At 39.1% G+C, this 12,493-nt stretch overlaps 1 protein-coding gene across 4 annotated transcripts in view; it reads right to left on the reverse strand.

The window, feature by feature from the left end:
* arhgef11 (Rho guanine nucleotide exchange factor (GEF) 11) overlaps window positions 1-12,493 on the reverse strand; it is a 113,592-nt gene that overhangs the window by 93,641 nt on the left and 7,458 nt on the right. For all 4 annotated transcript variants that reach the window (XM_060911857.1, XM_060911929.1, XM_060911772.1 and 1 more), the window contains exons 2-6: window positions 8,062-8,147; window positions 2,429-2,533; window positions 2,262-2,311; window positions 2,126-2,183; window positions 1,843-2,042 (exon numbers count right to left, since the gene is read on the reverse strand). In XM_060911857.1, coding sequence (XP_060767840.1) covers window positions 1,843-2,042; window positions 2,126-2,183; window positions 2,262-2,311; window positions 2,429-2,533; window positions 8,062-8,147 — 499 coding nt within the window. The remainder of the gene's footprint in view (window positions 1-1,842; window positions 2,043-2,125; window positions 2,184-2,261; window positions 2,312-2,428; window positions 2,534-8,061; window positions 8,148-12,493) is intronic.

Genomic DNA, 12,493 nt, shown 5'->3' on the forward strand with positions numbered 1-12,493 from the left:
GTATCATGGTTTGAGCCTGTTTTGCTGCATCTGGGCCAAGACGGCTTGCCATCATTGATGGAACAATGAATTCTGAATTATACCAGAGAATTCTAAAGGAAAACGTCAGGACATCTGACCATGAACTGAATCTCAAGAGAAGGTGGGTCATGCAGCAAGACAACGGCCCTAAGCACACAAGTCATTCTACCAGTGAATGGTTAAAGAAGAATAAAGTTAAATGTTTTGGAATGGCCAAGTCAAAGTCCTGACTTTAATCCAATGGAAATGTTGTGGAAGGACCTGAAGCGAGCAGTTCATGTGAGGAAACCCACCAACATCCCAGAGTTGAAGCTGTTCTGTATGGAGGAATGGGCTAAAATTCCTCCAAGCCGGTGTGCAGAACTGATCAACAGTTACCGGAAACGTTTAGTTGCAGTTATTGCTGCACAAGGGGGTCACACCAGATACTGAAAGCAAAGGTTCACATACTTTTGTCACTCACAGACATGTAATATTAGATCATTTTCCTCAATAAATAAATGACCAAGTATAATATTTTCATCTCATTTGTTTAACTGGGTTCTCTTTATCTATTTTTAGGACTTGTGTGCAAATTTGATGTTGTTTTAGGTCATATTTATGCAGAAATATAGAACATTCTAAAGGGTCCACAAACTTTCAAGCACCACTGTGTGTATATTATATATATGATTTGTCTCTGCGCTGCGTCAACCTGCGTCTGCTTCCATCCTGTCGTAACAGCTTAAAAACTCTGAGTCTTGCAATACGTCTGACCGCAACAAAGGCTCTGACATAAAACGCCTGCGATCGGACGCCACCCTGCTGATCTCAGCATGCGTCTTTCTACCGTCTGGCCTGGGCATTAGATTTGTACATCTGGCTTTGACAAGCTGGTTTGCATATTTCAGAAACTGCTAATGATCTGGGATTTTCCTCACACACACACACACACACACACACACACACACACACACACACACACACACACACACCTCTAGAGCTTACACAGAATGGTGTGGAAAACAGAAAAAAGTATGGTCTCAAATAAACACTCTTTACAACCATGGTGAGCAGAAAAGCAGCTCATAAGATGCCAGCCTCGACGTGCAAACGATTCACCAAATTCACGATTTGATTTTCCCACGATATTGCCGGGGGAAAACAAATAAATAAATAAAATTCCCAGTTCTACTTAAATATTCCTTTTGTTGACAAAGTGACAAAAAAACCATTTCATTTTCTTAAAAACACAACAATAATTATTTACCCACATTTGTAAAGTTTGGAGTCAAATAACAGTCTATTAACTAAAATTCATTTTATTAAAAACTGAAAATGTTCATAAATCCCCATTTTCTTAATAAACTTATGATCGTCAAATTTCTCATCAGATAAAAGCACATAGATGTTACACTTTAAAATAAATTTTGAAAAGAATACACAATAATTACAATTCTAAAAGACTACAAAAATCTTTAAAAAATAAAAATAAAAAAATAAATAAATCGCTGAACTATAAACCCATAAAAAAAAACATCCTTAAAACGTTCGGTGTTTAGAATAATTTCTACTCCATTTTCTTTTAGCGGTCTGATTTCTTCTTAAATCTATTTGCAGCGGCTTTTTCGCACTTTCACTGCATTAGAGCTGCGCTACTTCCACCTAGGGTGAAGTCACGTATGCATTCTGGCTATTTTATGTTATTATTAGCCCTCTGCTATCTAAGCAAAGCTATTACAGCTATGAAGATTTTTTTTTCATTGATTCAAATCATAAATGTAACATGGTGAACCTGAACACGCTGAAGAGACAATATACGTCCTGATACCCCTCACATACCTGTAGTGGTTTGGGGCCGGTGATTCTCTGTGATGGCGTGCTGAATCCTGAAGCGGGCAGGGGAGGGGGTGGAGGGGGCGTGGGTTCATCTCCTGGCTGCGTCCTGTGATTGGCTGAGAGGTCGGACGAGAGGGGCTGAAGAGGGACAGAGGCAACTGAAGGAGGTGGGCCCTGGAGTGTCAACGCCACGTACGTTCCGGCTGAGAGAGAGGGAGGGAGGAAGAACATGAGGTCATGATGCAATTAAACTCAAACACAGTGGGTGTAATGTGCTTACACTCACATTTAATCATCTTCACTACTTCTTGATGAGACATGGATGACACTAAGGAGCCGTTGACCTGCGAGACGAGACGGTGTGTGAGGTAAAGCTGTATCAGCTGCATGTTCTCAAGAGTAAAAACAGCAATCAAGCGTACCTTAATGATCCGGTCTCCTTCCTGCACTCCGGCCTTTACTGCTGCTCCACCTGGGTGAGGGCAAGAGGAAAACCACGAGGAGGCAAAAGTAACAAAAAAGTGAAAGGGTTAAGAGAGTCAGACTCTCCCAAACCTCAACTGTAATTTACACCTTGATTCTGTGATACCTGGACGAACGTTCTGCACCAGTTTAATCCTCTCTCCGCACACAGTGAAGCCGAAGCCCAGACTGTCCTTCTGTACGACCACACATCTCTGCACTAGACCTGCAGCTGCGAACAGCATGATAGCAAGAAAAATTAGCGAGAGAGAGAGAGAGAGAGAGAGACGGCTAAAGAGCGTATTCTCCATTTGGACTTTTCAGATTAAGGTGTTGAGATTAAGAGGGTGTTGATTGTCTATAACTTTCTGTAAAAAAAAATATATATATACTCAATATAACTACAATAATGAATATGTTATAATGCACAAGATGAGCAAATTCAATTCTTTCAATATTAAATTTCAATGCACAAATCAGGATTAATATTTTTCAGGAAAGAATATCAAATTTTCCTCTTAATTTATCCTTGCACCGTCACGTGACCCCTATAGCAATGGTAACTACACCGCCATGACAGGAGGGACGCTTGTCATGCTTCGTTCAGACGACTTAGTTGTTACTGATCGGTATGGAAAGGATGTGCAAATCGTTCTGAATGAAACAAAGACATCAGATTTTTAAAAACTTATCAAAAGTAATTCATCATCAGAGGGAAAAAAACTGGAGAGATTTTATAAAACATACAAAGTGCAGCGAGGTGCTCATTCTCATACAAAAGGATGAACACGAGCATAAAGCTACGGTCACACTATTGATAAAAATCAGGTGTTTTGGTGGCGATATACAGGCGAGCTAAAAGTTGTGGTCACACCATCGCGCGTTCACAGGATCCAGTCATTATGGGAAACACCGGATACTGATTTGAGTGCAATCAGCACATGCAGAGAAGGACACTTGTGAAGAAGTATTATCATTATCACAGTCACGTTTGTTTCTAGCCATGTTTATGACACTGCTTTTGTTTTTGTACACATCATGCCTGCTAATATGTACTTCCTGCACTTAGATCCGTCTACCACGGCATACCTGAAGGAACAAACTCTGTGTCTGAAATCACTCCCTACTAACTATATAGTGAGTTCGCCATTTTGTGGCACTATCAATGTACAGTGAGAATTATTACACTCTAAATAGTGCACTCATAGTATCCCACAATGCATCGTGAAAAGTAGTGTACAACCGATGGGCACTAACCAAGCAATATCATTTACATCATGCATTGCGGTCACGCTGGAAAAAAAAAAAAAAAAAAAGCGTTGAGGAAGAAACGCATTATAAACGGACATTCGAGTACAATTAAAAATAGTAAGAGAATAGAAAATAAGCTGAAATAGAATTCGACGGATAAAATACAAGAATGAAAGTTACAGTTCAGAGCGATTGATTTAAGGCAGCAGCAAAAAAGAAAGAAAGGAGTCATCCTTGATTTCAAAGAACTGAAAGATGCAGCAGACACAAAGTACTTTGGATTTATTAATGTTGGAAATACGCTCGGTAGCCTATAATATGGATTTGTCACGAAAATACATGCGTGTATTCATTATTTTGAAAACCCATCTGGCACGTTTTAATCGTGTGACAGTAATGACGTAAATAACAGCGCGGCGGAGTAGCGTCCGAAAGTGTTTTTTCATTCTACCAATGAGCTCACTCAGTATATAGTAATTACCTCGAAAGTGAATAGTGAACGAGTGAGCGATTTCAGACACAGAGCACGTCTCTGTGAAAACAGCGTCCTTATATGAGTCATTCTATAATTAGGGGTACATCTCAAGTCCATGTGCTGTATTTGTCAATTTCACTAACTATTAACTTCAGCCAACGATCTTTTGTACATTAGCACACATTTCTCTTTTATATAATACAAAAAGTCAACAAATTACATCATTTTACTCTGCAAAAATGCATATATAATACTGGAATTTGGTGGTTTTATGCTGTCCGATTTTCCAAATGTCAGGTTTGGTCTTCATATTTACATTTTAAAAAAAGGTTTTTGTTTAAAATTTTTACAAATATTTATTCATGGTAATTATTATAATATGACAAAAGTGTTTAAAAGCCTAAAATGCTTTATATTATAAATTAAATGAAGAATTTTGTGTGCGTCCGAGAAACTTATGTCAACTGTGTTACCCACTGAACCCCCCCATAAATCGGCAAATGGTTTGGTCCTAAGTCATGTGACCAACATCATGTGAGGTCATATCCTCTTTGGTGGGAAATTTGAAGACCGTGTGGTAAGTTTTGAGTTCGCCTCTTCAATATTTTCATCAATACTGTTGTATAGTCCTAGAGAGGGTTAATTGTCTGTCAACTGTGTTGTCAACATATTCATATAAACCTGATTTAGAAATTGTATTTACAAAGTATACAGCTAAAGATAATAAAAATATGAATTGATTAAGGTCTTGTAGTGAAAGCTCTGAGGTCTGCAGTTAGCACAACACTAAAAATGGCCGAAATGTCAACTGTGTTACCGTCAACTGTGTTAACCGTCAGCTATGACACAGTTGAGGAGGAGTATGTTTTTGTCACTTAATCTTCATATTGACAGACAAACAATGATTTAATATGTTCAATTTGTTAAATAAGCTACGTTTCTCTGAAATTGTGTCCAAATGTTGTTTTAACAGTTCACCTGAATTCATCAGCTTATTCGTAGTTCAATTTAAAACAATAAAAAGCTCTTTTTATCCTAAAAAGTGTCCTCTTGTTCTTCTGCCCTGTCAACTGTGTTACTCCCGTCAATTGTGTTACATTGCCTGTCAACTGTGTTGCAAGTGTTTTTTGTGCGATAAATCTCTTGTGTTTGATGAACTGTAAAAAGATTGGGGATTATCTCTGGATAGGGAAGTCTTGTATAAGGAGGGAGAACAACTCTAAATTCGACGTAACAAGGATTTATGTTGAAAAAAGGGTCATTCTGCATCACAGTGAACCATAAAATCCTATTTATGAAGCTCAAAATTCATATTTTCCATAACAGTTGTACAGATTAATTAAAAACATCTTGTTAATGGACTTAAGCACTTTCAAACAAATGTGTTTTCAAATGTGTAGTATTTTTATATATGTTTAACATGACATAACATTTGTCCGTAACACGGTTGACAAAATAAACAATCAAATGTTCATTTTCATTAAAATATTTTAAAAGTAATTTAAGATTAAGCTTGGCAATTAATTTGTTTAGGAACTTGAGAGTATATACCATGGAAACATATAGGTTATTTATTGAAAAAGAATACTGATATTTTGAGATTTGGCTTTACATGAAATGTACCCCTAATTATAGAATGACTCATATACACTAGGGTGGTCCTGAAATGTATGGGAAAAATTTTTCTTTTACCAAAACATTCCGACCACCCTACCATTTTTTTTTTTTTTTTACATAGGCTAAAAGAAGGCAACAAGCAAAATTTCAGAAAAATTGGTTAATATTTAGAGGTGCCACACGAGGTTGCAAATCGGGTTAAGCCATTAACATTAGTTGGTGCGTAGACTGTTGCAGAGAAGATCTCAACCCCCCAAAAAGTCACAGTTCTAGAGGGAATATGCCACTTCTATGAAAAAGAAGAGGCAGGAAGAGTTTATAGACTGATAGAAGGTTAACTTTCATGCACTAAGGGGTTCTTAAACAATGAGCGCTGATCGTAATATGCTGATGAAGTTGTGAATGTTTTTCTTTCTATGTTTTTCAGATGGCTAGCAACAGTAATACAAGTAGTACCAGTGGTGCAAAGCACAAAACCAGAAAGGACAATTATGATTGGTTAATTGGTCCCACTTCCAAGGAACTGTCTGGGAGAAAGCTTCCTTCTGCTAGGGAAGTCCTTAGGTGGTGTTTACATTAGACCGTATCCGTCTCGTTTTCGTCGCGGATGCACTGTCCGTTCACATTAAAACGCCAGGAAACGACTCCACAGGCGGAACAACTTTAATCCGCCAGGGTCCACGTATTCAATCCATTACGTATCTGATCCGGTGCTGTGTAAACATTGAGGAACGAGGATACGCTGTGCTGAGCTCTAGCTGACGTCGAAATTGGACAACGTCACTGTGACATCCACCTTCCTGATTCACTGGCGTTGGTCATGTGACGCGACTGCTGAAAAACGGCGCGGACTTTCACTTCCTGCTATTTGTCCCAAATCACTGCTCATGCGCTTCACTCGCGCGCTCTGTGAGCTGCGCAGGGCCGGAGTGCGCACCCTCCAGAGGGCACTCGCTGTTCAGGGCGGAGTGATTTGGAGCGCAGGATGCCTGCGGAGCCGAGCGTATCCGTGTATTGGCGTTGCTGTGTGCACGCGAATCGTGTATTGGCGTTGCTGTGTGCACGCGAATCGTTTTAAAAACGTTAATCTGATGATCCGCTGATACGGTCTCATGTAAACACCACCTTAGCGTGTTCTTTTATCTCCACAAGATACCATAATACCGAAGGGCTTAGAAAATCACAGACAGGTAATAGCTATTGTTACTTTGAACACAGGAAGTTATATTACTGTATTGTTTGTATTAATATGAAACAGTTAATAAGCCACATTATTTTATATTGTGTCTTGAGTGAAAACTTTAATGGCTTTGTGGCACCTCTAAACATTGTTCAATCTTAACCAAATTTCGCACAATAATTTCTTTTAGGCAATGTTAAAAAAAAAAAAAAAAAAAAAAAAAAAAAAAGTGGTCGTAACAAAATCCTAAAAAAAAAAAAAAATTTGGGACCACCCTAATATATATGTGCTGATTGCAAGTCGAGTTTATTTATATAGTGCTTTTAACAATAAACATTGTCGCAAAGCAGCTTTACAGAATTTTAAAGACTTTAAACATGAGCTAATTTTATCCCTAATCTATCCCCGATGAGCAAGCCTGTGGCGACGGTGGCAAGGAAAAACTCCCTCAGATGACATGAGGAAGAAACCTCGAGAGGAACCAGACTCAAAAGGGAACCCATCCTCATTTGGGTGATAACAGACAACGTGATAACATTAACAGTTTTAACATGAAGCCTGGTATCAGGTGTTTCCCATAATGACTGGGTCCCAAGCACACAAACAACGTGCTCTGAAGGATCCCTGAATGCAAATGCACTTCAAGGCTCAGTCAAGGTTAGTCAATATCGAGCTGCTGTGTTGATGCTCATGTTCACTGTATAAGAATGAGCACCACGCTGCAGTTCTGAAATTATAATTATTTTTTCCATTCTTACCTTCGAATCCCGCTGAATTTTTTTTTTTTTGGGGGGGCAAAAAGTTGTGTTTCGTTCAAAACGATTTGCCTCTTCAAAAAAAAACAAACAAAACACAGCATAACCTTCCCATACTGATCAATAACTATGAACTTGGCTGAATGAAGCACTACAAGCATGCCCCCTGTCATGGCAGCATAGTTACCGTTGCTCTGAGGGTCATGTGACGGTGCAAAGCCTCCATCATGTGACTGATACCAACTGTAAAGGATGAAGGCGAACACGTGCTTCCTCAGAGATCCATAAAACCAGCCAATCACATCTTTTTAACAGGGTAGTGTAACACGCTGAGGAAGAGCGCCATCTATCCTCTTCTGCATACACGAGCTCACCGAGTCAGTCCTACAGTTGGCTAGGTGATCGTCACAATCGTGACAGACATCAGGCCTGGGTGGACGAGAAGCTTTGAGGAGAAAAATCATGCCTTTATGGGACTTTACCTGCACCGTCAGAAGGGAACTCAGCAAGAGAGTCTCTCTGCTGGCTGTAAGAAGACTTCGAGTCTCCCAGCGTCAAGCTGCTCAACCTTAAAATAAAAACATGTGAGAAGTGTATTAGTGCCAGTGCTCGAGAGCTGCATCACGTCTCATAAGCTGCAGGTATAAAGGAGGAGGAGGGAGAGGAGGACGTGCAGCAGGATGAGCTGAGAGCAAATCGATAACGCAAAGACATAACAATGAAAGAGGGATTTAAAAAAAAAAAAAGTGAAATTATATTCAAGTCAAGGTTTAATGAGAGCCATTCCTCGCTTGGTTTGGAGGCAAGCGTTTGAAAAAGTGCAGGGAGCAGAAAAAAAATATTTATTCTTCAAATAGCCCTTTTATTTTAATACTTTCCAAAACACGGCCTCTTTCCTTTGGGTGTAGTTTCCTGCGTAATTTGTTACTCGTTTTCAGATCACTTTTGGACGTTCCAAGTTATATTAAGGCCGTATCGGATATCGCTGAGAGGAGAAATCAACACGGCGCTAAGGCAAGCTGATGCTATCAGGAATAAATCAACACAACATCCTGGTGCTAATAAGCTGTAATATAATTTTGACCACTAGAGGGCGCTTCTGCTCATTTTCATCACTGGAAGCAGCTTCTTTATACAAAATCCTCGATACGGTTTAGGTGTTAATATTCACTAAATATCAAATTGTGTGTGACTAAATACACCATCAAACCCAGAAGAAAAAGATTTGCTTGAAAAAAAAATGCTATTACAGGGATAAACCACTTTAGCTAGCTAAAAAGTTAATAGCTGCCCAGTTGAATGACTGGTTTGCCCATAAACCTAACTGACGAGACTGAAGTATCAGGAATTATTACATATACAGGACACTTTTTCGATGGAATAAAAACGTGTTCTATTCCCTTCTAGCGGGTTTCATACCATGCAATATTGATCGTATATCGCTTATCCTACGTGTATTACATCACTCTACCCAATGGAGAATGAGCGTGCAATATTGTTACAATATTGCACGTTGTCAAGCCAACACGACGACGTCAAACGTCGGAGATGTAAAACTTCCGCACTAATGAGTGAGAGACTGACAATTTGTAAACAAACATGGCTGTCAGGTTTGCTTCGTTAAATACGGAAGATTTTGAGAGAATTTTGGCTGCCAGGTCGCTCCATTATGTGTAGCTGTCGTTGTTGATTAAAAAAAAATAATAAATAACTAAGTAAATTACATGGGGTGGGGAGGGGGATAAAAATATTCAGCTTGACTGCGCTAGTGTTGGCCTTCGCTAACACTACTGCTACACCAGCTGGAAGGTAACTGGACTGCTGTGCTAACAGCACTGAGTTGCAGGTAGCTAACTTTGGCCTTCGAGAATGCTGATATGAAGAGTGTGTGTACGTATAATAATAATAAATACTTTTTTTAACGATGACAAACTTTAATTTATGGTTCAAAGTTACACTCAATTCGGTTCGATATAAAAAAACTGCAATAATATATAACAAGTATAACAAATTATATATACACAGAAAAACTAAACTAAAAGAAAATTAAACACTTTAAAATGTTTCAATTTATTGCGGCAACTGACGTTTCTACATCAAAAGTCAATATTATTATTAGCTGGCTTTTTTTCATGGTATATCAGATGTATTCTATTCAGCTAGCAGGATACGGAACGAGTCGAAGATGAGAAGCTGAATGGAATATCTGATACCACGAAAAAAAAGCCAGCCAACATTATAATAATAATAATAATAATAATAATAATAATAATAATAATAATTCACACAGGCTTTTATTCCATCGAAAAAGTGTCATGTATTCTATTCCCTTCTATGCTGTGCATAGATGCTGCAGGATTTGATTTTTTTTTTAAACAGCAAAATATTTGTCCTTTTAACCCAGAAGTAGAAATCATAAAATCCTTGACGGTTGCTGTTACGTTAATATGATAAATTAGGAAAGTCCGGCATGAGACGGAGTCATGATTTGACTCCTAAACTGGTAGAAACACAACCGGCTTTCCTTGAACAAACACTTGCAGAGATTATTTAAAAGAAAAAAAGGTCATTAATGTCGTTAAATCCAGCTGCATTTAACTTCCTTCATGGATCCTGTTTAAGCGTTTGAATCCGACTCCCTGCACCTTCAGTCAGTAAGCAGAGGCAGAACATCCTACAACTCACCAAGCAGCAAACGGACTAAGAGAAGGCATGAACGACAGAGAGAAAGAACACAGTCAGGCTACGACAGAGAAACACACAGCAAGGCAGGAACACAGTACTCAAATAAATAACTCACACACACACACAACCGTTCAAAAGTTTGGGGTCACTTTGAAATGTCCTTATTTTTGAAAGAAAAGCACTGTTCTTTTCAATGAAGATCACTTTAAACTAATCAGAAATCCACTCTATACATTGCTAATGTGGTAAATGACTATTCTAGCTGCAAATGTCTGGTTTTTGGTGCAATATCTCCATAGGTGTATAGAGGCCCATTTCCAGCAACTCTCACTCCAGTGTTCTAATGGTACAATGTGTTTGCTCATTGCCTCAGAAGGCTAATGGATGATTAGAAAACCCTTGTACAATCATGTTAGCACAGCTGAAAACAGTTGAGCTCTTTATGCCCCTTTTCCACCAAAGCAGTTCCAGGGCTGGTTCGGGGCCAGTGCTTAGTTTGGAACCGGGTTTTCTGTTTCCACTGACAAAGAACTGGCTCTGGGGCCAGAAAAACCAGTTCCAGGCTAGCACCAACTCTCTGCTGGGCCAGAGGAAAGAACTGCTTACGTCAGCGGGGGGTCGGAATTGTTAAGACCGACAACAATAACAAGACCACGAAAGATCGCCATTTTTAAGCGACGAGAAGCAGCAGCTGTACAAACGCGAAGTCATCCATTATTGTTGTTTTTGCTTCGATATTCGCGCCAAGGTTTATGCCAACGTAGCGACGTAACTGACGTATACAGCGATGTAACTGACGTGGCTTCCCTTAGCACCGCGAGCGATGGAAAAGCAAACTGGTTCTCAGTTGGCTCGCAAGTTGAACGAGTTGTGAACCAGCACTGGCCCCGAACCAGCCCTGGAACTGATTTGGTGGAAAAGGGGTTTTAGAGAAGCTATAAAACTGACCTTCCTTTGAGCAGATTGAGTTTCTGGAGCATCACATTTGTGGGGTCGATTAAATGCTCAAAATGGGCAGAAAAAGGTCTTGACTATATTTTCTATTCATTTTACAACTTATGGTGGTAAATAAAAGTGTGACTTTTCATGAAAAACACAAAATTGTCTGGGTGACCCCAAACTTTTGAATGGTAGTGTAGCATCAATCAATGGTGGGGCAATACCAGACCAGCAACCCCCCGACATGTAGAAATATTTATATTTATGCATTTGCTAACACTACTGATGAACGCTACACCGGCTGGTAGGTGACTTCACTGCTGTGCTGACTCGCAGTTAAGCTCACGTTGGCCTTCAAGAAGGTCTAGGGTGATACATTTTTGGTCCCTCCCTCTCACTACAAGTCAAAATCTGACTGGTTAATTCACTTCCTACGTAAACATACCCTGCCATGGCCTTCTGTCCCGGCAATGAAGTCCTAACCAATGAGTGAGCAGCTCTAAACTCTTCTCAGCCGAGAGACAACAAACAGAATCGCACTGGATAACTCGATTTTAACGTTTTCAGGACAGTAATTTCTGTCCTTTCATTTCTGAAGCAAATTTGATAGAAAACGAGGCCGAGTTAGAAGAGCATAATTATAACGAAATTATGAAAGAATGAAAAATTAAATATAAAATTTGAAATGCTGATATGTTTGGGCTTCTCTGAAGGACTAGAAGGCCCTGATGGCCTACGCACCTCGTCAGCGACGAGCTCATGTACGACTCGATTTCGTGGAATAACTGTTTTATTCTATCCACACGCACCGGATTTTGAGAAACGGAGCATTTTTATTTGTATTTTTTGTAAATTCGACAAATAAACACTTTATATAAAACGTCCGACAAAATCATTTCCACTTGGGCGGACTTCTTAAAAACCTATTGATGGTTGCACGAATTGACTTTTTTTTTTTATTTTGTAGAAAGTGCCATCTTGCCGAGGTATAGAACAGCTTTAGATATTCATTTAACACTTCCTTGAACATTTCAGTTCTGTAATTTTCAAACTTCTTTGAACTTTCAAACCAGTCTTATAAAAAAAACCCCACACACCAACAAATTTTAATGCATAAAGATGATGAATGTAAACAAACTAGCGAAATGACAAGCGCAATTTGTGAAAAATGCGATATTCTCGAAAAAAAAAGATTCTTTCCATCAAATACTTTTATTCCTTTTATTTTACTTTTTTTTTTTTGGGGGAGGGGGGGGGGGGGTTGTTTTCAAGTAGAGGTGAAAGGAAGAT

Source organism: Neoarius graeffei, chromosome 1, assembly GCF_027579695.1.
Source record: "Neoarius graeffei isolate fNeoGra1 chromosome 1, fNeoGra1.pri, whole genome shotgun sequence".
Taxonomy (NCBI): domain Eukaryota; kingdom Metazoa; phylum Chordata; class Actinopteri; order Siluriformes; family Ariidae; genus Neoarius; species Neoarius graeffei.